General features: G+C 49.4%; 10 protein-coding genes and 1 non-coding gene across 13 annotated transcripts; 5 read left to right on the forward strand and 6 right to left on the reverse strand.

Annotated features, from left to right (window-relative positions):
- The first annotated feature begins 627 nt into the window (after positions 1-627).
- FOIG_07759 (hypoxia up-regulated 1) lies at positions 628-4,966 on the forward strand. The gene has a single exon (XM_031207434.1). It carries the CDS (start codon positions 897-899, stop codon positions 3,918-3,920), a length of 3,024 nt encoding a protein of 1,007 aa, XP_031062967.1. The 5' UTR covers positions 628-896; the 3' UTR covers positions 3,921-4,966.
- A 27-nt stretch (positions 4,967-4,993) lies between these two features.
- Positions 4,994-6,402, forward strand: FOIG_07760 (uncharacterized protein; the record flags this gene model as incomplete). Its single annotated transcript, XM_031207435.1, has 4 exons — positions 4,994-5,210; positions 5,260-5,374; positions 5,426-5,550; positions 5,609-6,402. 4 exons carry the CDS (start codon positions 4,994-4,996, stop codon positions 6,400-6,402), a joined length of 1,251 nt encoding a protein of 416 aa, XP_031062968.1.
- Positions 6,403-6,853: 451 nt separating this feature from the next.
- Positions 6,854-7,393, reverse strand: FOIG_07761 (uncharacterized protein; the record flags this gene model as incomplete). Its single annotated transcript, XM_031207436.1, has 1 exon — positions 6,854-7,393. The coding sequence occupies one exon, from the start codon at positions 7,391-7,393 to the stop codon at positions 6,854-6,856; it is 540 nt and encodes a 179-aa protein (XP_031062969.1).
- Positions 7,394-7,471: 78 nt separating this feature from the next.
- On the reverse strand, positions 7,472-8,131 carry FOIG_07762 (uncharacterized protein; the record flags this gene model as incomplete). Its single annotated transcript, XM_031207437.1, has 3 exons — positions 7,472-7,811; positions 7,878-7,967; positions 8,070-8,131. The coding sequence occupies 3 exons, from the start codon at positions 8,129-8,131 to the stop codon at positions 7,472-7,474; spliced, it is 492 nt and encodes a 163-aa protein (XP_031062970.1).
- Positions 8,132-10,399: 2,268 nt separating this feature from the next.
- FOIG_07763 lies at positions 10,400-10,471 on the reverse strand. The gene has a single exon. It is a non-coding gene; the product is annotated as a tRNA-Thr (tRNA).
- A 949-nt stretch (positions 10,472-11,420) lies between these two features.
- FOIG_07764 (uncharacterized protein) lies at positions 11,421-11,630 on the forward strand (the record flags this gene model as incomplete). Its single annotated transcript, XM_031207438.1, has 1 exon — positions 11,421-11,630. The coding sequence occupies one exon, from the start codon at positions 11,421-11,423 to the stop codon at positions 11,628-11,630; it is 210 nt and encodes a 69-aa protein (XP_031062971.1).
- Positions 11,631-11,979: 349 nt separating this feature from the next.
- On the reverse strand, positions 11,980-15,617 carry FOIG_07765 (uncharacterized protein). Of its 2 annotated transcripts, none has more exons than XM_031207440.1 (2): positions 14,819-15,617; positions 11,980-14,759 (listed from the first exon to the last, which is right to left on the reverse strand). In XM_031207440.1, the coding sequence occupies exon 2, from the start codon at positions 14,014-14,016 to the stop codon at positions 12,337-12,339; it is 1,680 nt and encodes a 559-aa protein (XP_031062973.1). In that variant the 5' UTR covers positions 14,017-14,759; positions 14,819-15,617; the 3' UTR covers positions 11,980-12,336. The 2 variants fall into 2 exon arrangements, with proteins under 2 accessions (XP_031062973.1, XP_031062972.1); XM_031207439.1 differs by having other exon boundaries at positions 11,980-14,574; positions 14,629-15,617.
- A 123-nt stretch (positions 15,618-15,740) lies between these two features.
- On the forward strand, positions 15,741-18,310 carry FOIG_07766 (anaphase-promoting complex subunit 10). Of its 2 annotated transcripts, XM_031207441.1 has the most exons (3): positions 15,741-16,195; positions 16,948-17,398; positions 17,452-18,310. In XM_031207441.1, the coding sequence occupies exons 1-3, from the start codon at positions 15,865-15,867 to the stop codon at positions 17,978-17,980; spliced, it is 1,311 nt and encodes a 436-aa protein (XP_031062974.1). In that variant the 5' UTR covers positions 15,741-15,864; the 3' UTR covers positions 17,981-18,310. The 2 variants fall into 2 exon arrangements, with proteins under 2 accessions (XP_031062974.1, XP_031062975.1); XM_031207442.1 differs by lacking the exon at positions 15,741-16,195 and having other exon boundaries at positions 16,624-17,398.
- Positions 18,285-21,936, reverse strand: FOIG_07767 (uncharacterized protein). The gene has a single exon (XM_031207443.1). It carries the CDS (start codon positions 21,835-21,837, stop codon positions 18,589-18,591), a length of 3,249 nt encoding a protein of 1,082 aa, XP_031062976.1. The 5' UTR covers positions 21,838-21,936; the 3' UTR covers positions 18,285-18,588.
- Positions 21,937-22,223: 287 nt separating this feature from the next.
- On the reverse strand, positions 22,224-24,794 carry FOIG_07768 (uncharacterized protein). The gene is made up of 3 exons (XM_031207444.1): positions 24,399-24,794; positions 23,003-24,108; positions 22,224-22,943 (listed from the first exon to the last, which is right to left on the reverse strand). The coding sequence occupies exons 1-3, from the start codon at positions 24,565-24,567 to the stop codon at positions 22,518-22,520; spliced, it is 1,701 nt and encodes a 566-aa protein (XP_031062977.1). The 5' UTR covers positions 24,568-24,794; the 3' UTR covers positions 22,224-22,517.
- A 797-nt stretch (positions 24,795-25,591) lies between these two features.
- Positions 25,592-26,907, forward strand: FOIG_07769 (uncharacterized protein; the record flags this gene model as incomplete). The annotated part of the gene is made up of 2 exons (XM_031207445.1): positions 25,592-26,077; positions 26,131-26,907. 2 exons carry the CDS (start codon positions 25,592-25,594, stop codon positions 26,905-26,907), a joined length of 1,263 nt encoding a protein of 420 aa, XP_031062978.1.
- Positions 26,908-26,923: the final 16 nt, after the last annotated feature.

Raw genomic sequence — 26,923 nt, forward strand, 5'->3', positions numbered from 1 at the left:
GTCTTGGAGAATGTGGGGAGCTCAAAGTGTCATGTTATTGGTAGATAAATTGACCACATTTTGTTCATTGAAGAAGAAGAGCAAAGGCCACGTGCATTCAATCTCATGATAAGGCCATAACGAGACAGCACTGGATATTGCTTTCAGGTAGACCTGATACTCTATGAGATCAAACACCAAGAAACATGTCTTGTTTGCATAGCAGTTAGAGAAACGTTCATGCGTCTAGTCAACCGTATGATGTCTATATCAAAGTTCAACTCTTATCCCCAAATCATACTATGCAATTGCGAATCGAGTCAGTATGATCATGAAATTACCCAAGATTACCTCCACGCCATCATAATTTATAGCCTAATTACCAAACATCATGAACTTCTGAGACCAAATAGGCCACTTGTCACTATTCGGTCGGTAGCTGGGGAATCCCTGGGGCTTTGATGTGTCAAGCGAACTCGATGCTAGAGCGAGGCCTTGACTCGAATGTTCCACTGTAAATTCTTATCGCTCCAATAATTTCGAGTTTTCTGTCTTATCTGTCTCTCAGCCTTGCATTAGAACTAACGTCACCGCCGCTATAATACCTATTGTTAGCTGTCCTCTTTCCATGAGTGGCTGGACGCTTCCACTAACTTAGCTTCTAACAGCCATCGTGGCTTCTTGCTCCCCCATTGGAAGAGGTCTCCATTCTGGCCACATCGTCCAGTCCTCTCTCTCTTCTTTAACTTATATATACAAAGAAAAGAGTTTCTCCGGGCTTTTTATTTTCCTGCCCATAGACGATATCGTCTTTTTGCTCTCTTTTCTCAAGAGGCAACGCTCCTCGTTGATAAAAAAAGACATACTCTCTGTGAATTGGTGTGCGCAGCTGAGCGCACCCCACCAAAACCACCATCATGGCATCCCGAGTCTCGCCACTCATGACGCTTTTGGCGACAATCTTCCTCTTCACCACAAATGTTTTCGCAATTTCAGCTGTTCTGGGTGTCGACCTTGGTACCGAGTACATCAAGGCCACTCTTGTCAAGCCTGGAATTCCTTTAGAGATTGTCCTAACGAAGGACTCCCGACGAAAAGAAACCTCCGCCGTTGTCTTTAAGCCCTCCAGAAATGGACCTCAGAAGGGCGAATACCCCGAGAGGGCCTACGGTGCCGACGCCATGGCTCTCGCCTCTCGATTCCCCAGCGACGTCTACCCGAACCTCAAGACCATCCTCGGCCTGACCACTCAAGATTCTGTGGTTCAGGAGTACGCTGCCCGACACCCTGCGCTGCAATTGCAGTCCCATCCTACACGAGGCACCGCCGCATTCAAGAGCAAGTCTTTTACTGACGATGTGGAAGCTTGGATGGTTGAGGAGCTGCTCGCTATGGAGCTGCAGAGCATCCAGAAGAACGCTGAGGTGGCCGCTGGTGACGGAACCACCGTACGCTCCATTGTCCTGACTGTTCCTCCTTTCTACACCGCCGATGAGAAGCGGGCTCTTCAGACAGCTGCTGAGCTTGCTGGTCTTAAGGTTCTGGGGCTTCTCAGCGATGGTCTCGCCGTTGGTTTGAACTACGCTACTACCCGGGAGTTCCCCAACGTCAGCAATGGATCTAAGCCCGAGTACAACATCATTTTCGACATGGGCGCTGGCTCCACCAAGGCTACCATCTTGAAGTTCCAAGGCCGATCTATTAAGGATATTGGCAAGTTCAACAAGACTGTTCAGGAGGTTCACGTCCTAGGCGCTGGTTGGGACCGCACTCTTGGCGGTGACTCCCTCAACTACCTCATTCTAGATGATATGGTCAAGCAATTCGTCGAGTCCAAGGCCGCTCAGAGGGCTTCTGTCGCTGCTGAGAGTGTCAAGTCCCACGGCCGCGCCATTGCGAAGCTCACCAACCAGGTCGAGAAGGTTCGCCATGTCTTGAGTGCCAACCAGAACACCGGAGCCAGCTTCGAGGGCTTGTACGAGGACATCGACTTCCGATACAAGATTACCCGCACTCAATTCGAGGAGATGGCTGCTGAGCATGCTGAGAGAATCACTGTTGTTATCAACGATGCCCTGAAGGCCGCTAACCTCGACATCATTGACATCGACTCTATCATCCTTCACGGTGGTGCTTCTCGCACCCCTTTCGTCCAGAAGGTCCTTGAGAAGGTCTCTGGCTCTCCTGAGAAGATTCGATCCAACGTCAACTCTGATGAGGCCGCCGTTTTCGGTGCTGGCTTCCGCGCTGCTGAGCTCAGCCCCAGCTTCCGTGTCAAGGAGATCCGAATTGCCGAGGGTGGCTTCTACCCCTCTGGTGTGAAGTGGGAGGCCAAGGAGGGAAAGACTCAGCACCAGCGACTCTGGTCTGCCGTCTCCCCTCAAGGCGCTGCCCCTAAGGAACTTACATTCACCAACGAGAAGGACTTCACTGCTACTTTCTACCAGCAAATTGGCTCTGATGAGAAGGATGTTAAGACTCTGGCTACCAAGAACTTGACTGCCACTATCGCTGCTATCAAGCAGAAGTACCCCTCTTGCGTTGAGTCTGAGGTTCGCTTCAAGCTCGGTGTCAAGCTCAGCGGCGAGAATGGTGAGGTTGAGATTACCAAGGCTGCTGTTGAGTGCGAGGCCGAGGTTAAGGAAGGCCTTGTAGATGGTGTCAAGAATTTGTTTGGTTTTGGCAAGAAGGATCAGAAGCCTCTCAAGGAGGGTGAAGGCTCTGAGGAAGAGATGAAGGATAACAAGTCTTCTTCTCCCACTGCCTCTCCTGAGTCTGCTACCGCTTCAGCAGCCGACTCTGCCGCTTCTGGAAGCACCGAGGAGGTCAAGCCTGAGGCCAAGAAGCGAGAGATTGTTGGTATCCCTGTTGAGATCACCATTGAGAACCGTGGTATTCCTGCCCTTACACCGGCCGAGATTTCCAAGTCTAAGGACCGTCTCAAGGCCTTTGCTGCGTCTGACAAGGCGCGCCTACAGCGAGAGGAGGCTCTCAACCAGCTTGAGGCATTCACCTACAAGATTAGGGATCTCCTTGAGGGAGATGCCTTTATCGCGGCTTCTACCGAGAAGGAGAGGACCAAGTTGGCAGAACTTGCCAGCGAGACAAGTGACTGGCTCTATGCTGATGGTGCAGAGGCTAGCAAGGATGTTCTTAAGTCCAAGCTCAAGGTTCTCAAGGACCTGGTCACACCCATTCAGAAGAGAGTTGAAGAGACCGAGAAGCGACCTGAATACCTTACTGCACTAAAGCAGACTCTGGAGAACACCCAGGGATTCGTTGACAAGATCAAGGGGCAGATTGCCGAGCATGAGAGTTGGCACAAGTCTGCCTCTGAGTCCGCCTCTGCATCTTCATCAATTGAGTCTTCCAGCACAGAGGCTGCGCAAGAGAAGGCCACAGGTGACTTTGACGGACTGGAAGACGAAGATCCCGCGGTTGCGGAGGCCCGCAAGATGGAGCAAGTCATTAGAGAGAAGGGACCTATTCCTCCTCTGTACACTTTGGAGGATCTCAAGGAAGTCATTGATCTTCACAAGGCCACTCTGGACTGGTTGAATAACCTCGAGGCCAAGCAGTCTAAGCTTGCTGCCACTGCCGATCCTGTGCTCCTCATCAAGGACCTCAAGACCAAGCGTGACAAGCTGGAGAAGGTCAGCGTTGAGGCCGCCCTCAAGGGTGCCAGAAAGGTGGAGGAGAAGAACCGACAAGCCAAGAAGGCTGCCAAGGAGGCCAAGAAGAAGAGCAAGAAGAGCAAGACAACAAGCGGAGAGGCATCACAAGAGACAGTGCAGCTTAACGCTGAGGACTTCATGAAGGATGGTGAGATCGATAAGGAGCAGCTCGAGAAGTTGCTCAATGATATGAAGAAGGAGAACGAGAAGAATGAGAAGAACAAGAAGAGCGAGGGAGAGAAGAAGCAGACTCACGACGAACTATAGACGATGGCGTATTGACTTTTGATCTTGGCTTTCCTATAACGAAAAAGAAGAAGGTGGAGCTGATTGTTGATACGCAGCTTGATTGATTGATACCGGGTCAGATGACGAACGATAGAATATCTGACTCTGACTATACTTACCATATGAAGTAGAATACCATGAAGAGGGACATGTGAATTTCTCACCGATGAATGATGAACGGGATCAAATGTGAGATGTTTAGTGAAGTCAGGTAATACGGATATGTCGGTCCTGTTCCACGGGCCGTATCGCTTAGATACATTGGTCGACGGATCCGCGAGTAACGAAGCATTATATCGTGTCCTTTCCTGTCTCTACCCGTTCCACGTCCATGTCTAGCTACCTAGCTTAGTAGTGTCGTTACCCATCCTCATGGTCTTGTGAGCCAATCTCACGACCCAAGTCGAGTACAGGTCCCCCCATATCTGTCTTCTCCAAAATGGAATATCGAATGTGCCGTCGTCGATTGTTGCTACCAGAGACGTGGATTGGATATTCATGCATTGTTACGTCGCAGTTGCAGGTTCCCGTGTTTGTCCCTGGAGCTGCAGGCTAGAAAAACGACCTGATTACAAGAGGTTGTGTAATGGTCGGCGCGAGGTGATGGGCTCGTCTACGGGGAGTGACTTTTGGGTGGTACAGAGCGTGGCCGATGACCTAAATATGGATGTTGGCGATATAGGGGCCTCGGCTTATACTACTCGAATGAGACGTTGCGAGGATAACGGGAGCTAGATTTCTGCAATAGCAAGCAGGTTTTGACAGGTAGTGTTATACTGTCTTGGCCGAGAAAGTGTCCGGCAGTGTTGATAGCTGTAACTGTAGCACCTCCCTCTGGGTCTGATATTTAGATGATTCACTGGCGCTGTCTACCAAGTTCCGGTTTTCCCTCCTTCTTCCTCTGTTTCCTTCGTCAATCTCTCTCAGTTACACCTTCCTGTGTATTACAACATCCAGTCAACTCTTGCTTATCTCGTAGTTCTTCTTCTCAACCTTCTCTTTCTCTTTCGCCCTCTTTACCAACCCTCAACTCGTCTCCTTCAATCTGAATCATGAGGAGCCTCGCTTTTCTTGCTGTGCTCTTGGTAGTCAGCATTTCTTCTACTGCTGCCACTCCTCAGCACAAAGGCCGAAAGGGATTTTCTCTCGAGGCTGCCAAGAACTCGAATTCCAAGCCCGATTTCGTTCGAGAATGGGTCGCAGCTCATCAGAAATGGGGGAAGGCTGTCTCTCCAGAGACTTTGTCCGCATTCTCACTTCTTGATGACGGTATTGACTCTAATACTTGTCGTACATTCATATGCTAACCATTCTGCAGATGGTCGTGTCGATGTGAAGCCCCTTGGGGCAGATGAAATCTACATCGCCGACGTCAAAGTTGGAACTCCGCCTCAGACCCTCAAGATGGCCCTCGACACTGGCTCTGCAGACTTGTGAGAGGCATGCCCTGAGATACGAATGATTTATGCTGACCTCCACTTCAGGTGGGTGCAATCTACAGACACAATCTATCGAGCCAACCCTGAAGGTCCCTGGGCTCCTCGATACAAGCCCAACTCTTCCAAGACATCTCACCGACTTCGCGATGCCGAATGGGAAGTCGAGTATGGTGAGAATCATCTCTCGTTTCATGCCGTCGGGACATGGTATGCTGACCTGTTTGATAGTCGACGGAACTCATGCTGATGGCATCGTCTACCTCGATACCGTCCGCCTGGGAGACTTTGAACTCAAAAACACAGCTATCCAGTCTGCTCAGATCGTTGCTCCTCGCTTTGAGCGTGAAACTGAACTCACTGGCATCTTGGGCCTTGCCAAGTCTCTTCCTAGCAACATCGACCCTCCGACTCCGTCTCTCCTTGATAAGCTTCGTCCACTACTCGATGATCCAGTCTTCACTGTTGATATGCGTCGAAATGCGACAGGTCGCTTCGATTTCGGTTATATTGACGAGAGCCGAGCCAAGGACAACATTTCGTGGATGGCCACGCGAGAGGATAGCCCCCATTGGGACGTCACATTCGATACCACAGCCTGGGCCGGTCTTCGTCAAGTCTGGATGGCACACGCCTTTGAGGCTACTATCGACACGGGGACGACGCTGCTGTTTCTGCCCGGAGATCTTGCCAGTATGTACTGGTACGACGTTCCAGACATGCGTGTTGATCCTCGTCTCGGCGACTCGTTCACGTTTCCTTGCAAGTTTTCCAACGATCTTCCAGACTTGATGTTCAAGGTGCCAGGCACAGAGCACATTCTGAAGATTCCTGGACCGTACCTCAGCTACAGCACAACCGACAACGATTCGGACTACTGCTGGGGCGGTTTGCAGAGTGCAGAGAGCTTGGGTGTTACCATCATTGGCGATATTGCGCTCAAGGCTTTATATGTTGCATTTGATCTCGAGAACAACAAAGTCGGGTTTGCCAACAAGGATCTCGATGATATCGATGAATGGTAGTGTTGGTGGTAGTGTGGATTCGCGTTCAGCATTTTAGAGCATGTCAGTATGTAATTCTGGAGCTGGCGATACAGGTCGGCTATTGTGATGCTTTGTAAGATGAGAAGAGCTAGAGCCAGTCATGTGTAATAAAGTCAAAGCGATATCAGAACTCAAGGGCAGAAGTGAGGCATTGTTCAAGTGACAAGGTAAAGGATTACCTGTGTATTTCCACCCGTAACTGGAAAAGATACATATAAACCTCATTATTTCGGCCGTGAATTCAAGTCGATTGAGGTACTGTTGATGCACTTGCTATCAATTGTGACACGCATACCAGTGCATCCAAATACGTTCCCGTCCTATTCATTCCATCGCATCTCATCTCATCTCATACAAACAGTCTCAGTCCAGTCCATCCAATCCACGCACTCATACACATCCACACCTATGCTAGACGTGGACGTGGACGCTATCCTCCCATAAACAATATGCAGCAGCCTGACGCAACAGTTGAAGCGAGAGGATGAAAATAATGATGATAAAATGATGTTGCAAATGCTGCCTCTATGAACGCCGGGAATCTTGGTAGCGAACGACAAAAAAAGGAGGGGGGGGAACATTCAGGCTGGGGATGCGCCGTTGATTTTCCCCCGGCTCCTGAAAACTCCTCCAGCAACCGGAAAGCATTGTTAATTAAAAATAAAAAAAATAGTCGAGGGCGTTTGACGTTATTAATGCGCCTCGGCTGTAATTCGTGGCTTTCTTCGAAACAATGAATTGGCCAGTTGTCGAGGGGCGCGCCGAGTGAGTCTTGAAACATGTTCCCCATAAAGATGAACGGTCGGGTTAGAGTGCGAATTGCGGTCTGGCCAAGGGTTGAATGCAGCTCAGCCGTTGGTTCTCCGCGCCCGCTACCGTCCACTAGCTCATGAGGGGCGACAACTCTCTTGTAAGAGGCTGACTGGCGGTGGTGAGTGAGAGTTGCCCTCGACAGAATTGAATGGTTCATGGAGAGAAAGGGAGCAGCAAAAAAGGTCAGATTGCTTTATTCATGATCTCCATCTTTATAAAAAGTCAAAAATGTTCGTCAGCGCGGGCCGTCTTGCAAGTCATCGCGGGTGACGACGTAGTATTCACCTTCACTGGCACCCGGGGTCGGGGGCATGTTGCCCGAGGAGGGAGCTTGCTGAGCAGCGCGGGCCGTTCCCGGTCGTGAGCGAGCCTTGGAGTCGTCCGTGGGAGCTTCGAGGGAGCTTGGCTGCTGCTGCTGAGTCTGGGACTGGTTGGCGGTCTGTGTCTGGACCTGTGGCAGAGGAGAGCGCTGCTGGGTGCTGCCGCCTACAGAGCGACGTAGGCGATCTTCCATTTCGCGGATGCGGGCTTCGAGAGAGGCGAGTTCTTCGGTGTTCTTGTCGACTGTTTGCTTCCTGAAGGTGAAAGGCGGTTAGATGCAAGGTTTCTGTTGTGAAACGGTGAGCAAGTGGTAGACCGACTTATCGTGGACTTGCTGATCCAGATCGGTGAGCGAGTTCTCGATGCGGAAGATGTCCATCAACTCTGCACTAAAAGAGCGGGCGATGGTACTATACGAGAGAGGCGTGTTAGGTCTTGGTTCGCGATCACATTGATTTTGTAGACGACATGGCGGGCGTCTTCAATTGAGGTGAGTATAGGGGGATACGGACGATTGAGGGCGACGGCCACTGGGCTGCCAGTCGCGGTCGAGCTCTTCATCGGTGAGAGTCATATTGCTGATTATAGAAGGTTGATATGATAGAAGCTGAGAAGTAAAGCTAAAGGTCGAGGAGTATGGAATTGGGTATCACAGTTGAAGGCGCAAAGCGATGGAGAGTTGAGAATGAGAATGATGGAGGGAGAAATGAGACGGGAGCTCAGCTCTAAAGACAAGAGGCACTTGTAGTGGCCGTAATTAATGGAAGTTTCCAAGGGACGGGTTCTACCTTTAGAGCTAAAGCTACCTTAGCCATTTCCTGAGGTGGGCTCTCCCTCTTGCCCCACACGCGACCCGACGCCCACGCGCACAGCGCATCTGTTAGGGGGAGGGGTTCACTGCAAGATCCACTCCAGCTGTCCCTAGGGCAGAAGGTCCCCTGGAATTAGCGGCTTTTTCTGGTAGTTCAAGGGGAATTTGATAGAGAGGGGAGGGGGGCGTGTGATGTCGAGAAAGGGTGTGCATGAGGTTGGGAAGTTCAGGTTCTTTGAGTGAACCTTTTTTCCACCTACGGATGCGGATTGAAAGAAGAGATGATGATATAACGGTTTAGAACAAAGAGGTGATGATCAGTGTGAAAACGGTTAGAGGCTCAATAACTTGGTCTGGAGATGTGACAACGTGGTTGAAAACGTACGTGAGGAGGAAAAGTCTAAGACATTCTGCATAAACTCTCCATGCAGTGATATCTTTCAGCTTATGATTATGTCGCTCAGGTTAAACTCGAACGATAGTTTCCATCCATCGAAACTGTCAGATAAATGTAACACAACATTCTTCTTCTTCTTCTTCTTCTCCTCGTGTGTCGTCAATATCCGTGCATTGATCAAATAACCTTGAATAGTCCTTACGCCCCCGCAAACAGGCGGTGATACGACCCCCCTTGCCCTGTTCGAGACTTGATGAGCAGATGAGGAGAAGGTTTCTATTTGTTTAATGGCTAGTTAATGGATATGACTTCTCCGTATCGATTTGATGGCTAATCAACAGCCGAGATATGGCCTGGATGGACGAGGTCGTATCTGGTGGAACACACACGCCCCCCAAATCATCATCATCAATACATAAGAGGCTGAGACTGGAGGACAAGACAAGACAATGCATTACATGCGGACTGCTCCTGAGCCTGTAATTAACTGAGAACCCCTATTTTGAGATACTGGCAACAACGAATTCACCTCATCACAGCACATTCTAGTAGTCATGAACCTATTGTTCTTGGTGTAGACCTCGTTATCAAGTCTCTATTTCGCCAAATTTCCACTCATTTACCCAGCCATGGCTCGGCAACGCCTATCATCATGTACTGTATCAACCAACATGCCCAAGCGAAAAGGGGGCCGAGTGGGCGGATGACATCAATTTTAATTTACTTCAACTTTGAATCCCGGTTCCATTGTTTTAATTGAATGATGATACCTGCTTCTCTCTCCTTCTAGACTCTCTCCTGTGATTCGAAACGAAAGCATCTGCATTTGTCGCTTGCTTGGTTAGTTGCCATAAATAAGACACATTTTAAAAGAGACAGGGCTATAAAACGCCATTTCATCAATCGATTCAAAAGGCACGCGCCATCTTGACGAGACTGGGATCGAGTGAAATTTAATGCTGGTTCCACTTCCTTCTTGTTCCTTGCTCTTTCATGCCCGATCTTGATGATTGCACTGACCAAGACTCTCCGCTTTTTGGCTGGGATGAAGTGATTCTCGTGAAGTCATCACGGCTATGATTTGGACTAGGGTGATGAACTGAGACATGTCATGGGGCACATTTGTACTGGCTAAGGAAGAGCAAAGATCTCCCGTGACTTGTAGATATGTATGTGATCTGGCCATGGCCTTCTGTTTCATTTATCGTCTGGACATAAATAAGCATTGCAAACAAGACTGAGTGAGTGTTTGGTTTAGGGTAGACGTGACAACCACGTTCTTTGATGACTAGGCATTCATGATGTTCCCTCATCTCATCCCCCCCACTATCCGTACACGGCTCGAACCGAGACTCGGTCATCCCGATGTGATGCATCAAAAGACTTGATCCATGTTCATACGTCGTTTCAGTAGGTAACTTTACGTTTACGGGGAAGGACTGTTTCTCGCTCTGCTGTGCTTCTTTCTGCCTTTCAGACGTTCACCAAGGTGCAGCCTGCACAAGTGAATATCGTAGTAACAAAATGGAAACCACAAAAGTCAGTCTCAACACCAATGGTCACTTATCTCATGATATCGTCATATCACAAAGACTTTGAGAATTCAGCAAAAATGTCAAAAGAACAAGTTCATCTGCCCCGTACTGGAATCGAACCAGTGATCTTATCATTACTAGTGATACGCTTTACCACTGAGCCAACGGGGCTTGCTTGCGAGCTTGTTGGAGGATCATTTTCAGAGTGGGAACTTGAAGATGGAAAGTCGTCAGTGGAATTGGTGGTCATAGGATGAACCAGATACTAGTCATGATAGATGATCAATAGTGACCATTGGATGTAAGTCAAAGTGGAAGTGAGATCGTAAAGTTTGAAGCTAAAGTGCGGAACGGATAACTCTACCATGTTCTCTAAACTTAAAGTATTTGCATTTACGATAAATTTAGAATACTGTATTAACTTCACGTTGATCTTGGAATCATGTTTTCATCCTATCAAATGGGCCAATGCCACGACTAATTCCGAAACGGTTCAGACGGTTCATCTATCCATGGAGCTTAACCCAAACAATAATATTCGTCAGCCAGAAGATGTTAGGTTATCCCAATGAACATGAGATACAGACACTTACTGACTCTGCAGATAGATAACTTCTCAACATTGTTCATCACTTTACAAACGAGCACAACCAAACAATGAATCACTGTTCGCTTCAACATGAACAAACGAACGAATTAGTTAGCTACCCCCTCCCCCAAGTTCCTCCATTAACTCCGTTTGAAGTTGAATGTTCAGTGCTATTTGCAAACTGGATGCCACTGTCACTACCATGTTGCTGCATACAAACGCTGTAGCAACTATACCTTCCCTTCTGTTTACCATGTTGCGTCCTCCCAACCTCGACTCTTCTTGCAGCAATACAAATACAACTCCCGAAACATTCAGAACTATACATTCGTCTAGATTTTAACCAGAAAGAAACATTGCTAAGCTCTATTCCATCGACAGAAGTGAGTTCTCTAGACCCATGCCTCCATAGTGAAAATATTACCTAACCAGATACAATACAGGAGAACATACACCAGAAACATTTTGCACAATACGACTATAAGAGAGAACCTTGGAGCCCCCTGTCCCGAACTATCACCAGCAACAACAATGAACAACCCTGCTATCGGGACCCTCGAAACCCCTCAACCTGGTCGATCTCTCCCTGACGGCTTCTCTCGAGACGCTGGAGCAGGCTTCATGCTTGGTAGCCTTGGGGGTGTCATTGGCTTTGCTATCTCGTACTGTATCGTCTGCTTCATCATGAGCGTCGTTCGAGCTCGACGCCAGCGCAACAGACGCCAGACAGCTATAGAATAAGGATGCAACGTCAAACATCAATTCCTTGCAGTCCGATATATATCCAAAAATAAGGTTTGGGTGGTTCTGGGAGGGTGGTATGAGATGAATAGGACTGGACGCAATATTGCATTGGACAAGAGCTAGGTCCACGATCACAGCAGAGTCACAGGATTCGCGAACTTGAAGACCAGGACCAAGTGTCTTTGGAAAAACAGTTTTGGTAGGACCTAGGATGTCAGAGATATCACTAGGCCATCATCTCGCCAACTAGCATTGTAGAGATTCCTGAATATACAACTATATCAGACCGAGAACATTATATGTTGTAATCAAGGCGACCCCAGAGTCAAGTGCTCTTTGGGAAATTGTGTGTAAAGGGGTTCCAGTCGGAGACCTGTGCCAATTCTTTCTACCCAAAAGCTCTATATATACACTCCTTCATCTGGAGGAATCAGCCTCGAAGCACCAAATGTGCCGGGCAATACAAAATTAACGAATCGCCAAACCGAACTCCAACCATTAAGGCACAACATCCGTATAAACAAATAGCAAATTCCAATTTTCTATCCATCTCTGGCGTGTTCGCATTTCGTGTATATTTATCATGCATTTGATCTCATGAAGCATCATTGAGTTTGCTCATCAACTTTCATCGTGTAATCGTTGATGGACCGTATCCATCTCGCCCTCACTCATAAGAGTCATGTTTTCATGGCCTCGTCATTCAGCTGCGAATTGAAGGGGTCTTGCCACCGCCAAAGGCAATTGAAGGGGCAGCGTTAGACTGGATTTCAGCTCGCTTTTCAGGGTTTTTAGTAGGATCGTTGAGATCATCACCATCGGCGCCAGGGTTGGCCATCTCGTACTCAAGAGTCTTGATGAACCAGTAAAAGCAGACAGCGATGAGAGAGCCAATGCCAGGACCAACCCAGTAGATCCAGTGCTCAGAGTCGAAGGTACCGGTGATGACACAAGGGCCAAAACTTCGGGCAGGGTTGAGCGACCCGCCAGTGAACTGGACACCGACCATCTCTGCAATGAAAAGGGCCAGGCCGATACCGACGGGAGCAATAAATGTGGCTCGGTGCTTCTCTTTGGCAAGCATGAAGATGGTGAAGACCAACTCAGCAGTAAGAAGAGCCTCAATGAACACACCCTGAACCAGAGATGCACCACCTCCTAGAGTAGTTCGGACGTTGAATGTCTCAGGAAACAAGTACCGTACCATAACGGAGGCAAGCATTGACCCAAGAATCTGAGAGAGGAACAGGCAGATAGCTCTTGTCATGCTAATAGCCTTGACCATCAACATGGCGATAGTGACGGCAGGGTTAAAGAGACCGCCGCTGATACGGAAGAAGACCCAGACATTTACCATGAGCGAGAAACCGAAGATGATGGAGATGTAGAGGAGCTTGGAAACGTTGAGACTACCAGTAGACTCTCCTGTGGTAGTCTTGCTGTCGGTTTGTGCTTGAATGTTGGCAACTTCTGTGCCGGCAAAGGCGAAGAAGAGGAACATGGTAGTGCCGATAAGCTCACCAAGACTGGCGACAAAGTGGTTCTTGAAATTTGAGTTCATCCATTGAGTCAAAGGAAGACGCATGATCTCTGATTTCTCCTTAGGACTGAGGTTACTCCACTCAAGCTTGCCTGTAGAGATATTGAAGCCGTTGAGGGTAGAAGCACGTCGGTGATGGAAAGGTCGATGGGGGTATCCCATTTCCTCATCCATCATTCTGCGTCCGCCAGTGGGAGGCATGCGAGGGTCGTCACTGCTATAGAACTCTTCGTCTGAATCATGAGGGTGTGCTCGACGGCGGTTCATGAATGTGGGAGGTGGGTAAGGGCCTCTTCGAGCAGTGTAGCGATCATTGCGACCTTCATTGCGCCAGTATCGCTCATAGTCACTCACTGTGGGATAGTCGGCAGCCTGGTCAAAGTCGTAGTCTTCACCACGATAGCGTCGTCGAGACGATTTCATGGAACCTCCAGAGTACTGAAGAGGCTCTCCGCCATCCTGAGAGAAGCGAGCCGTCTTGGGAGTGACAAAGTTACCGGTGCGAGAGCCAGGGCGGACTCGACTGGGATCTTGACTGATAACAGGTTGGAGGGGGACTACTGTATCGGCCTCGGAGTTTCTGTTGCTGGCTGAAGGGTTGTCTCCATGGGTGATGACTGGAGTAAGAGCTGGGTTGGACGGTAGGCTATCGGCTTCGGGAGAGTTGTCTCGCATGAAAGGAACTCTTTCATTAGAGGAGCCATTGGCTTCAGGAGGATTAAAGGCGGATGCGTTGATAGCAGGTGTGCTGCGAGCAGATCGGCTTTGTATGGAAGAGGACATGTCGGATGGAGAAGAAGAAGTGAGGGTCGTTTCAATAGTAGGCAAAGGATCAAGAGACATCGAACGGAATCAGTTGAAAACCCAGGATGAGCTCTTGTCTTTCACTTCGATAGATAAGCAGTTGAGAGATAAGTAGTTAAGATGATTGAGATTATTGTAGATTGATAGCTGACAGAAACAGTTGACAAGAGTCGATATTTATGCTAAGAAAAGGATCATCTCGTGAGGCTGAAGTCAGGGTCCTCAAGGGTTCACCAAGCGACCCGTCACCCCGACTCGGCCCTGATTCTTGAGACTATCCTTGCAAATGACATCTTGAGGAAGGCTTTGATGGTGGGTATGTAAGTTGAGCTCTAAAGAAAGCCGAGGCGTCAGCGTGCATCAGAACGAATAGAAGCTGCGCAAGTTGAGATGGGCAACATGGAAGCCCTGAGTTACACGAGAAGAAGCAAAGAGGAAGACCCAAAAGCTTGGATCTTGTGAGAGTCAGTGAAGGGACCAGTTTCATGGGAGGACCCTGAAGAGGAGCGAGCCGACGTGGCGCGAGGGAGGCCGGTAGTTAAGTGAAAACGATAATGACGTAGCGCGAACGGCTGAAGATCTCAGCGATGGTGACAGCTTGGACCGTTAATCTGGATCGTTGCCAATGAGACGGGAGAGATGAGGCGTTACATTGGGCGATGAACCAGGATGATGGCTGTAGATGAGGCTGGCGATGCGGGCCCACTCGACTCAAGTTGAAGGATACACGTAGACCGTGCATGCTGAAGGCGTTTCTAGCTAACGACGAGAAGAATTTTTAACTCCACGTAGAGCCATGAGCTTATGTTTCATGTTGAAAGGGTGCGCTAACGAGCTAAACCAGACGATGTCCTGCATGCCTCACTCTTAGTTGGCACGGTGAGACTCGAAGCGATATCGGTATCCCCGTACAACCTCAGATTCTGAATATGAGGACGGGCCAGGGGCCTTGGCTTAGCTTCAGGTACGACACTGGCCGTTGAACGGTTATAACGGGCATGGTCAAGGCGCTGTAGTGGAGAGACTGGACGGGCAACCCGTGAGATTCAATTGATTAAGGAATTGTCGTATTGTCTCAATGTAACAAGATCGAAGATCATAGGGAAGGGCATATGGTGTTGCGCATTCGTCATCAGGATTAACCTCCCTGCTTGATGCAAGTCAGCGGCGTAGCATAGTTTTCAGCAATACGACTCCGAAGACCGAAGAAGATGGAGGGTACCATATTCGTAGGCCCACAAGGTTTAAGGCCAAAGGTTCCTTGTAGTTGAGTCAAGAACTGTCAGTGTCAGGGGCATTCTGTTGGTGGCTTGTGACTTGACTTGACGTGACATGCGTCAGATCTCGGACCAAGATTTTCTGGAAGCTTTTTTGAGCATGAGGCCGGGGTTACAGTGGGAGAGGCTGGTTGGGTTGCAGTAGTTTTGGCGGGGTAGAGGAGGAGGACCCTGTAAGTCGCAACCAGGAAGTTCAGTCGGTAAGAGGCGACTTCGGTTATGATTAGACTTTGGAGTGTGAAAATAGCTCAATTGAACAACTGATGAAATGTATCCAGAGTGTATCGGGTCTGCAAAGTTATTGCATTGCATTGACTTGCAGCATTGATTCTGCTTATGGCTGAACTGAAGAGATTGGAGGTGATGATGTTTGAAACAATCAAGGCCAAGGCAAGATGGACAGGGGTCAACTTCAGTTGAGCTAGAGGCCAGACACCTAAAATAGATTCGATAGAGGACACGTGATAGCGCGTCCAATTGTCCACTCACATCATATTTTCCAACGACAGCTACAACCGCGACCGCGCCTAATAATTGACTTTAGAGGAGCTCGGATATCAGTGAGCGTTGGCAGTGTTGGCCAGATACTAAGTGATCACTGCCGATCAAGATGGACATCACTCGTGGTTCAAGAAGAGCAAGGCATGTAGCTGCCACTCATGCAAACCCAAACTCAAACACAAACGCCAGGGCACAGGCAAACATGGCCTCGAGCCCGAGACCTGTACCATCCGATACAACCTCATCTCCAGTGCCTCAAGTTCCAGCTGCTACTCCCAGCGGACCTTCTACTAGATTGCATCCAAGTCAAGGCGCTTCTCCTCTTGCTGCTGGTCCAATGGTAACGCCCGACGGTCCTCCAATTCATCGAACACCAGATCAACCTCCTGACCAAAGACGACGTCGAGCGCCTCCTCCTAATCCGTTTCGTCTGTATAGAAGTAAGTTAAATCTTTTCAATTAAACGTGCATATTTAGCGTCTCTTTCTGGCAGTGCCATGATCTCATATCGGTTGCGATTTTAAAGTGTTTGCAGCTCTAGTTGGCTGCCACTAGTGATTCATTGCCCTCATACTTGCTCGATGGGCCTCTTTTTCTGTTGTTAGATGCCTCGATAGGAACTAGACTGATGCCACTATCTCGCTTCTGCTCTTGTACCTTCTCTTCTTCTTCATCAACTCTACACGTCATACTCCTGCAACACATCACTACCTTATCTTTCCCATTATCCCAATTGCACTTTCTTCTAACAACTATCTTGTCAGCCTTCTTTTTCTTTCATCATCTTTCCTTTCCTTTGATACCTTCATCTGCTGTTCTCAACTTGATCCTTCCTTTGTCACTGAGCTTGTTCACCCTTTATCCGAACAAACCATCTCATCCCTGAACATGCCTTCCCGTCGCGAAATCTACATCCCTCCTCCTCCAGCCTCAACTCATCAAATCAACCGTGATCATCGCATCAAGCGAGTTCCACTCCAAGAACTTGCCTTCAAGAAGTCTAGTGGCGCTATTCTCCAGCAGCGCAAGCGAGTCTTCCGAGCCGTTCCTTCTCCAGACAAGGAGAACGTGGAAGCCTGCTACCGAGCCATTGATCATCTCAGCGTCACCTTTGAGGAGTGGTATCAAGAGCGCATGCAACTTCTTCGCGAATCACGAGAATTGCGAACAAATATTAACAACATTCTCCTAGCTGCCCAGCAGCCTACAGATCGATCTCGTCTCAGCATGCCTCCCCGCGATTCCGACGCCTCCAGCTCCGATGCTGAGCCTGATGAGAGTATTCTCTTCAACCGCGCTCGCCCAATGGCTGCTCCCGCTGGCCCTTCTTCTGATGCCACAATGGCTTACAACGACGACCAAGCTGCTGAGGACGATGCTGATCAGCGCACTCTTTCTCACTCCCCTGAAGAGTATGAGGATGAGAACTCAATCGGCGAAGAAGAAGAAGATGATGCCGACGAAGACGAGGATGACGAAGAAGCCGCTGAACACGACCAGGCTCATGAAGCTGCTACCCTTTTTGACCCAGCTACTGCTGGCCTAAAGGAGATTTCCAACCTTGCCCGTTTCACTGTCAGCAGCCACAAGCCTGGCAATGGTGTTGAGGAGCTCAAGAGCGATGACCTCAAGCTCTTCTGGCAGTGAGTCCATCCGCTAACTCCCAAGCACTTTTCGCCCGACTTACACTTCTCAGATCCGATGGCCCTCAGCCCCACAAGCTCACCATGTATTTCACCAAGCGTGTTGGTATTCGCGACATTCGCTTCTACGTTGACTACAACGAGGATGAGTCCTACACCCCTACCAAGGTCGTCTTCAAGGCCGGTACCAGCGAGAACAACCTTATCGAGTTCGCTACCATGGCTCTTGAGAACCCCTCCGGCTGGCAGCAGGTTCCCATTGCCGGCGCTGGCGGTGGTCCTGACGGCAACACCCTCGTCGCTTGGGTCGTTCAGATGCAGATCCTCGAGAACCACCAGAACGGCAAGGATACCCACCTTCGCGGTATCAAGATCTATTCTTTCGACAACGACTCCGCCCTTGGCCCCGGTCGCGATGGTAACCCTGTCGAAGATGTCCTCGACCTCATGGACACGGCCACTAGCCACATCAACACCACTTCTACTCTTTCGCGCCCCAGCAACTTTGGAGCTCCCAACTTTGAGTCTGGTGAGGGAGGTCTCGCCATCCCTGAATTCATGCGGGAGCCTGAGATCCGCTAAAGAATCTATCGTAACCACCACGAACGGTACTATACTTGCGATCTGTCATGTTATGAACTCGGTAACTACACGGCGGGTATTTTTTTTTTTCTTTTTTCTTTTTTGGGACTCGGTATTCATGACGGGCTCGGAGTGCTCGGGTCACTTGCACAAGAAAAAACATTTCGGTGGAGTTTGGAGTAAAAGACACTTGTTTGTTATCACGATCTGCGCCCAACGATGGCGGCACTGGTACGATGGATTTGCTTGCATTATGAATTGCGCCTGAGCAAATGGCTAAAGTAGACGGATGAGAGATGATAGATACCAGGATTTGCATTGATTCCGATTCTTTAAAACTTTGTTTTTTTTTTGCACAGTGAACTGTAATATTAAGATAATGATGATAAATTGCGACTAGTAGTCCCTCCTTTATAATTCATGTTATCCACGATATCGTCCATGTTTCTCCCCTTCACATCCTCCATTAGCCACTGAAGTATTACTGCAACACCCGCTGTTTCTAGTGTCGAGGCCATCTTGGTGGTAACTTGTACAAATACGCCGGCCCCCTCCCAAATCTCTATCACTCATCTGCCACGTCGTGGCCCTCATGTTCCTTTTCTCTCTTACATAACGCGGGCAGGCAAATCTTCCATATCGTCCATAACGCTGTCTGAATCGTCGGCGGCAGCAGATACCTCAGGGACGCCAGCGGATCGGAACCTGCTAGGCGTCTTTCGCTTGCGCGTCTGAGCCTCGTCAACCTCAGAGTTGTCCTCTGCGGGAGCCCGGGCCTGAACCTCCCCATCATCCTCAATTGGGTCCTGAGAAGGGGCTGCACGTCTAGCAGATCGACGGCTAGGTGTGGCTCTGGCCGGAGTAGATCTAGCAGCTGACTTGCGAGGGGGCTTAGGTGCCTTCGCCTTGCCCATACCTGTTCTCTTTGCAACGCGGGTTGCCTTAGGGGGAGCTGGCTCATCAAACACAGGTGTGTTGGCGGGCTTGGCGACAGGCGCAGGCTCTTCTTTCATTGGTGCATCAACGGGCTCTTCGGGCTCTGTAGGCTCTGCATGCTCTGCAGAAAGAGCTGGGTCAACCATTTCAGTATCCTCCATGGGAGCCAGGTCTGCAACCGCAGCAACGGGATCCATTGATGCCATTGGGGCTGGGTTGAAGTCCTCCATTGGTGCGATAGGTAAATCAGGATTGATGTTCTCATCAGGAACGCCGTATTCACCCTGCGGTTGTTCGGATTCCTCCTCATCGGCCTCGTTAACAAATTCGGCACTCATGTGGTTCTGACCATTGGCAGAAGCGTTGTTGTGAGAAGCGTGGGTGGTTGGGATACTATTCAAGAACTCCATTTCCTCCGCATCGTCGAAAAGAGCATCCTCAACATTAGGAAGTTCGCCAGTCTGGGCGTACAAATTAAGAAGGTATTGTGCAGAGTCTCGTACAGTCTTCTGTTCTGACTCGGGCACACTTTGCTTCAGGCGTCGCCAAAGAAGCATCTGCGTTGGTCGATGCCAGCTGTTACGGAACTGTTTGTCAACCAGTCTTTGCCATGGAATCTTGGATTCAACTGATGCGGATGAGCCTGAGATAGCCATGATCATGCGATAACGTTCTTCCTCAGGCATCGCGGCAATTTGACGACGGGCCTTCTCGAGACGGAAAGAAATAGATGCATCGGGCGCATGTGACACCAACTTATCCTTGCCATGCGTCTTGATGTTCATTGCCCTCCATTTGGTGATACACTGAAGTCGACTGCGAGTTCTCCCCATACGCTCACTGATATTTTGCCAATCGATAAGTTCCTCATATGGCTTCTTGAGCAGTTCGCGGGTAGGTTGGATGATTCGCAACTCGTCAATGGCGGCCATAGCTTCCATTACATACTGTGTCAGGTTACCCTCTTCATCCTCGTCCCAGGTATCTTTCCGCTGGGAGTCTCCGCAGATGATGTAATTTCGATAACGATCCCGAAGATCTTCTGGGTGACGGTTGATGATACCCGCAATTTTGGACCACTTTGTTCCGTTGGCCTCAATAAGGTCACGGAGCTCGGCATCTTGCTCGCTGGTCCAAGTACCACGAGCAACGAAGTTGTGGAACTTCTTTCGGGTGATATTGATGATTTTCTGTCTGTGTCGGTCCGGGCATGTTGCAAAGATGCGTGCCCAAAGGGCGGCATGCTCATCACCAGCGGTTGTACCTCCAGGAGCATGGATCATAGCATTCAGTTCATGCTGCACCATGTTGCGCTCGACACGGTAACTCTCAACTGCTTGTGCGATACGACCAAGTTCCTCATCGCTGAATCGTCCCTGGGTGAAGCCAGCCATTCGGTTGCGTCGTCCGGTTGCTGGATTGCCATATAAGTCGTCGTCATCTCTGACCTCCATGTCTTGAGACGAGAGTGCACGGTTGGCTTCAGACTTTCTACGATTTGAAGCCTTCTTGGTACGCTTTCGTGGCATCGGTGTCATGGCAGAAGGTGATGGGAGGTCACCCTCAGGAACCTCGGGGGAAGGCGATTTCTCAAAGAAAGTAGGCTTGGCCTTCTTAGCCTTGCCCGATCGTGTTCGCTTGGCGCTGGCACTTGGGGGGTTTGAGGCCTGAACTGGGCTTCCAGGAACATCGTACACATCATTGCTTGTATGAGGACGCTGTGCAGATGTTGGAATTTCCATCTCCTCAGTGTGCACAGATGAGTCTTGTGTGTTGGGTTGGTTTTGGCCGTTGATGTGCGCATTCCACACGTCCCTGGCCACTTGTTCAAGCTCCTGTTGTTCTGTGTTCTCTTGCCCATTGATTGCAGAAAAGCTAGACAATTCATTCTCCTGATCCTGGTTCTGCTTCACTGATGCATCAATGTCCATCTCGTCATGAGCGGCACTACCTTCTCTTGATCGAGCATCACGCACCTCGAGGCGTGCAGCACTGGGAGACTGGGGTGCATCCTCTGCGACGTCATCGTAAATGGCAGCTGGGCGAGCTGCGTCCCTAGTGCGAAGGAAAGAGGCAGCTTGAGATTCTTTAGTGTCGGCTTCCTCAATTTGGCCATCCTGTGTTCCTGGTTCCACCAACTGTGATTCGATGACGGCTGCCTCGTCACGGGATCTCCGCTTCTTGCGTTGCTTGCCGTCAGTAGAATCCGAGGGGTTGCGCTTGCGCTTCGTTTGAGTAGCAGGAGCAGCAGCCTCATCATCAAAGTCAGCAGCCAAGTTCTCCAGAGGTTGAGATGGGAATATGGTTGATGTGTTTTCGACCAGGCTATCGGGAATTTCGACCGGTACCATTGACTTTTTCTTGGACTTTTTGGACTTGCGCGAGGATCCTTCGGCAGCTGGCAGTTGTGGAGATTCACTTTCATTTATGCCCTTCTGTTTGCGCCCCTTCTTGTCGCGCTTGTGCTTTCGGGATTGAGAGGACGGTATGTCTTCCAACATGGGCGCCTCAGGTGCCTGGTCTTCCTGGGACGCGTTGTCGAGTTGCGACGTGTAGGGGGCTTGTGTTGCGTTGCTGTCGAACATTTCGAGCGTGCCAAAGTCTTGGTCCTGAACGTCGTCTTCTGGGCCAGCCTGAGCATCGCCATCGTAGTTATCGAAACCGCTCATCTCGTCAATTGGCCGGTTTTCGGTGCCGACTTCGTCTTGGGTCAACTCGAGTGACTGCATTAGCTCTTCTGGAAGCTCTTCTTGGGGTTCGTTCTTGAGCTGCTGCTCGTTCTTGTGGCCTTCGTTGCCGTCGCGGTCTTCGTCGTTTTGCTTATCTGGCCTGTTGGACTGGGAGCCGGGCATAAGAGACCATAGGGTCGACGCGAGGCGGAAGTCAGGCCACTTGCTACTGCCGTTGCCGTTGCCTGACATCGGTGAACTGCTTCGCGACGATAGCTTCTTTCTCGTCGACAGAACGCGAGTTGAGGATGTAGGGTAAGGGGAAATTGGAAGAAGGTGTGGGGCGTCACGAAAAAAACTGACGGCGTGGTTAACCTAGAGATGGTTGCTCCTTCGCGTTGTCGTGACATTGATCACGTGAACCCCACACTCGTACCCCTTTCATCTGTTCTCTGATCTCTGCCCATAGCTCAGGTCAAGAGGTCAGCTAGGGGAGGCAAGAAAACTCAAGACCTTGACCCTAAGCAATAAAATATTTAGGTAATATAATCTAAGCTTAGGGGACTCTTTACTGAGTTTATTTCAACATCCTCTTCCAAAGCCTTAAGTTTTCTTGCTCCCCGAGGCTAATCTCGAAGCATTGAGAGTCAAATATATACAGTTGTTGTTTATTACACTAATCTAAAGAAATAGTACAGGTTTGTACAGAGTTATTTCGACACGTGCCAAGAAAATCTATGTAAGTCAGTCAGTTATTGTACAGGTCACTTCATCAGACCCAAAAACATCCATCACCTGCGCCTGTCCTTCAACATTATTCCGGTCATACCTCATTCAGGCGTATATGACCAGAGAAATCCAAAAACACTAATAGGGTGTCATCATTCCCATTTACTTCCATGGAAGCAAATCCAAAAGCGCACGCAATTGCCTCAGTCATCTTCCTTCTCAGCCTCCTTCAGCTTCACTGTGATACCCTTGCGGTTATGCTCGATCTCATACTGTCCACCAAGAACCAAGTCTTTGGCAACAAGCTCGCGAGTGCGGCCCAAACTTTCGATATCAGCAATTCTTTGTATCGTGCCCTCCAGGTGCTTTTCAAAGTTAGGCTCAGCACAAATTTCTCTGAAAGCCCGATGCATCGGAACGCTGCTCGCTCGAACATCTGCCTCACTGGTGATGCTGAAGAGGTTCAATCGATCGAGATCTCGGATAAAGTCACAGCGGGTCATGATTTGCTGAGCGATGTGGAAAGGGTAGGTCGGAAGCACATGTCCAACAATAGGGTCGTAGGTCTCATGTTCTTCCATATCCTTTTCCTTGTCGACCAATGCCTTGGCCAAACACATAGCGGCAGCCTATGATTCGGTCAGTAACTTGTCTCTATAAATGCAACGTAGTATTTCTTCAAACTTACAGCCCACTTCTGTTGATCCATGACATCGTCATCCATCTCTGGACCGAGAATCCAACACTGGTTGAGGAACCACTTCTTTTCAATTTCCTTGATCCTTTCGCAAGTTCCCATCATATCCCTGCTCTTTGCTACTCGGTTGAGAAAGCTCAGCCGCCCTCCGACCCTTTCATAGACTTCTTCGAGAACTGCGGCGTCAATGCTTTCCTTCCAGTACTTCTGACGATATCGCTGGAGAGCCGAAATAGCTTGTTGTTTAGGTAGATCAGTGACAGGGAGAACCTCCATTCTGGTAGCAAGCTGTTTGAGGCGCTCATACACCCAGTAGTCATCTGAGTTGAAAACCATAGTGACAATGTTGGCAGCAGCCCACTGTTCAGCCCGTTGCTGTAGTAGTTCAATGACATCTCGACCATCATCATCATGGCGAAGGAGGTGCATCTGGTTGACAATCACCACTAAAGGCTTGCCCCTTTCTCTTCGCTTCTGCATGGCCACTTTCTCCAATTTGTTGAGAGCACGTTCAATGTCCAGAAGAGCTGTGGTTTCGCGGGGACCCCTCTCACTGAAGTACCCTCCGATGTAATCCTCGTGAAACTCATAATCGAGGGCCTTGCCAAGACGAATACGGAAGATCTCCAGGTCTGCGTGCGCTTCGAACATGGCAACACCATCACCCTCATTCTTTCGCATAGCATCAATAAGCATGCTGCTCTTACCAGACCCCTTATCACCGATCAAAAGGTAATAGTGCCCGACAACGCGCCCCATGACAATGTCATCAACACGCTGCTGCTCCGGGCGGTATATCCAATGTTCGCCAGAACCACCTGGTTGATGAGGAACATCTTTACCAATTGCAGCCAAATCCAGGACCGGATCCCCTGGCTCAAAAGCATGGTTCATCTTTTGGAGGACGAGCATCTTGTAAAACTTGTGATAAATATAGCCCGCAGCAGCAAAGCCCAGACCCAACACCACTATGGACGCAAAGGTCGTGGCCGCGGCCTCTCCCATCTTGCCTAGAAGTGAAGGCTCTGAGGAGGAGGACTTGGGGCCTTTCTGAGTCTCTGCCTCTGCCTCTGCATTATACTCAGGTGCTTCTTCCGCTTTAAAAAGTTAGCAATAGTTCGATTTCATTTCGATTTCTGGGCTTCCAGCAACATATTAATTTGATATGCAGCGATTCCCGCTCTTCAGCCTGATCCCCACTTGCAGATCAGAAATAGTTGGGACTGTTGCTCAAAGCCAAGTCTTGATAAGATGCTGACTGAAAGTGCCGTTTCTGGAAACAGAAATGCAAATGCCGGAACCTCTGGGTTACCCAAGTTTTGCTGTGAAGAGTCGCCTCTTGACGGGATCGTGTGACAAAAGACAAGAATTAAATATCAATCAATACCTTTTCTTTTGCGAGCTTGAGATGAGAATCGAAGCTTGCTGACAACATTGCTATTTGTGCATCTCGGCCCCAGATACCGAATCTGCGGTCCAACTGGTCGTGCCAAGTTCAAGGAGCTGACAGGTTGGTTGAGGCGACGCACCAGGCGCCCTGAATGCCTCAAAATCATAATTAATGATTTGCAGTGCAATAGAGAAAGACGAAAGCAGTTCCACGAGTCAATTGACGTGCCGGTTGAGGCTATCAAGAGTTACACCAACGCCAGTAGAACAAAGGAGAGAAGAAAAAGAAGGGAGTAGGACGACCAGTGGCTTCGTGGCACGAAAGGAACAGTCCAATTCAAGCTTGGTCAAGGTTCAAAAAACAAAGTTAGCTCAGGTTCCTGGTTGTGCTGCGTCAGAACAGATTCGGGGCCACCAGTGACAGTTAGCTGCCCTGAAACTGGCTGCCATTGGCCTTGGCAGAGACTTGACCAGATCCTCGGCGACAGCTGCAGAAGCTCCCCCTGCAATTCCACTGACGGTGCCCGCTATTCCTTGCGCTAGTGCAAAAACCACTGTAATTTTAGCGGGGAATGCAGGAGGCCTCGTCAATTGAGTTGAGACTCAGCAGGACAGGGGGTTTGAGATGCATGTCACCGAATGGATCTTTCCCACTCTGAAATGACCTCATGAGATACGGGGTAACGGCAGTATCGACAACTTCAGCTTCCCGTCAGTAACGAATATCCTCAACGATTCGAATCGCTATCAATTAATGGCAGTCAAATGTACTATGAGGCCACGTGATTAGTCTACAATGCTTTCAAACAGCTGGTCCAACTCATGGAAGGAAGGTGTGAACAGTGACGCGACCACAAACGATTCTGGCCACATTCATCATGAACAAATGTAGAAACAACAAGACGCATCTCGCGCAAACGGCTCTTTCAACAGCCAGCCTCAATACCACGGCTACAGTGGATCAGTCGCTGCCTGCAGAATTTTCCTTTCACGCCCTTTCCACCTTTATTCACTGCCAAGATCAATATTTGGCAGCCTTTCACTCTCGAAATACCTTCTTCATTCACAGATCTATTCCTTCCACTGTTTTAATCCTCTTCGTCTCTGACTGATGCATCATGTGCGATCGCGCTGTATAAGCTTTCTCCTCCGCACTCTGAGCAACATATTTCGGCAGAATATCACGAAGCGATGCCACCCCATGCTGCTGAACTCGAAACCTGGTGGTTAGGGACAGGCTATGAAGCCCTTAAACAATTGGTCAACGATGAATCAGATGATCTTAACTCTCGACAGTGTGGCTTTGCGCAGCTGATGCAAACGAGGCTTTTGGCATTCGATAACGACCAAACCATTCAAGCCTCCCTTCAAACAACCTGGCCAGCCATCCGTGCAGCAAGAGGAGTCGACTATGACGCGAATAGTCGCAAGAATTCCAAGTACATAGCTTCAAATATCTTTCGGAAGCCCAAGGATGGAGGTATTGACTTTGAACGCGCCATGGATGGCCTTGGCTACCTCGATGCCATCGAAATTCGTCGCCTTCGCCTCCTTGAAGCTACCCATGCTGCCATGGAGACCATCTTACCGACAGAAAGTCAACTACAAATGCTCCAAGAGCTTGATAGGACTTCTACCGCAAATTTTCGGCTTCTACACGCCGGTTTCAGGGCCTGTGTAAGACACATACTGCTCCCCGAATGCGCCTTGGTGAACTGACTACCCCCCAGATCCTTATCAAAGAATTGACGAGAGATTCCGAGTGCAGGAAGGAGATCCCTCAAATTATGGGAATACTCAATGCTCTTGTGCCTTCGGATGTGTTTCTCGAAGACGAAGATGATGTCGACCCAACTCCACACTCACCAAGTCTTCGAGACAGTGTTCGGTTTTCTGTCTTTGAGCACCTGATGTCCGAGAGCCCTTTCTCCCCTCAGCTGCAAGAAATCGTTAAAATGAAGCTGTCTAGCTGGTGCGAGGTCCCCGGGTATCCGCAAGCCAGAGATGCTATGGTGAGATACTGTGAAGAGTTCAAGAAGCTGGAGGGTGTGTGCTTGGCGATCATGAACGATCTTGAACGAAAATCATTCAGCATCGGATCGTATCATGTCGCATCTCCAACCTCGTCCACGTTGTTTGATACAGACACTTCACGAAGCTCTGGTTTTTCAGCAAATGCAACCCAGGGCGCGAGCGCTATTTTCACAACTGCGACTCCAAACGACAACCAGGACTCTGCGCCAACGACACCCTTAAGCCCATGGGTTCTATCGACTTCACATCCTCTACTAAAGGGAATGCCTGGAAGAGAAATGAGTCCAGCTAAAACAGACGGCGCTCTTTTTTCTCAAGATCTCAGCGCACCACCCGTCCTGTCCTATCCTGATAGTCTCTCCAAAACAGAGTTCTTTCAGCACCCATTCACCCGAAAGCTCGACATGTCGCCAGTCGAACAAGCAGCTTTGGGTCTTATCTTACCTCGAGAAATTGACAGTCGAGATTTTTAGTACGATCCCGACAGCG

This window comes from Fusarium odoratissimum (genome assembly GCF_000260195.1).
Source record: "Fusarium odoratissimum NRRL 54006 unplaced genomic scaffold supercont1.11, whole genome shotgun sequence".
NCBI lineage: Eukaryota > Fungi > Ascomycota > Sordariomycetes > Hypocreales > Nectriaceae > Fusarium > Fusarium odoratissimum.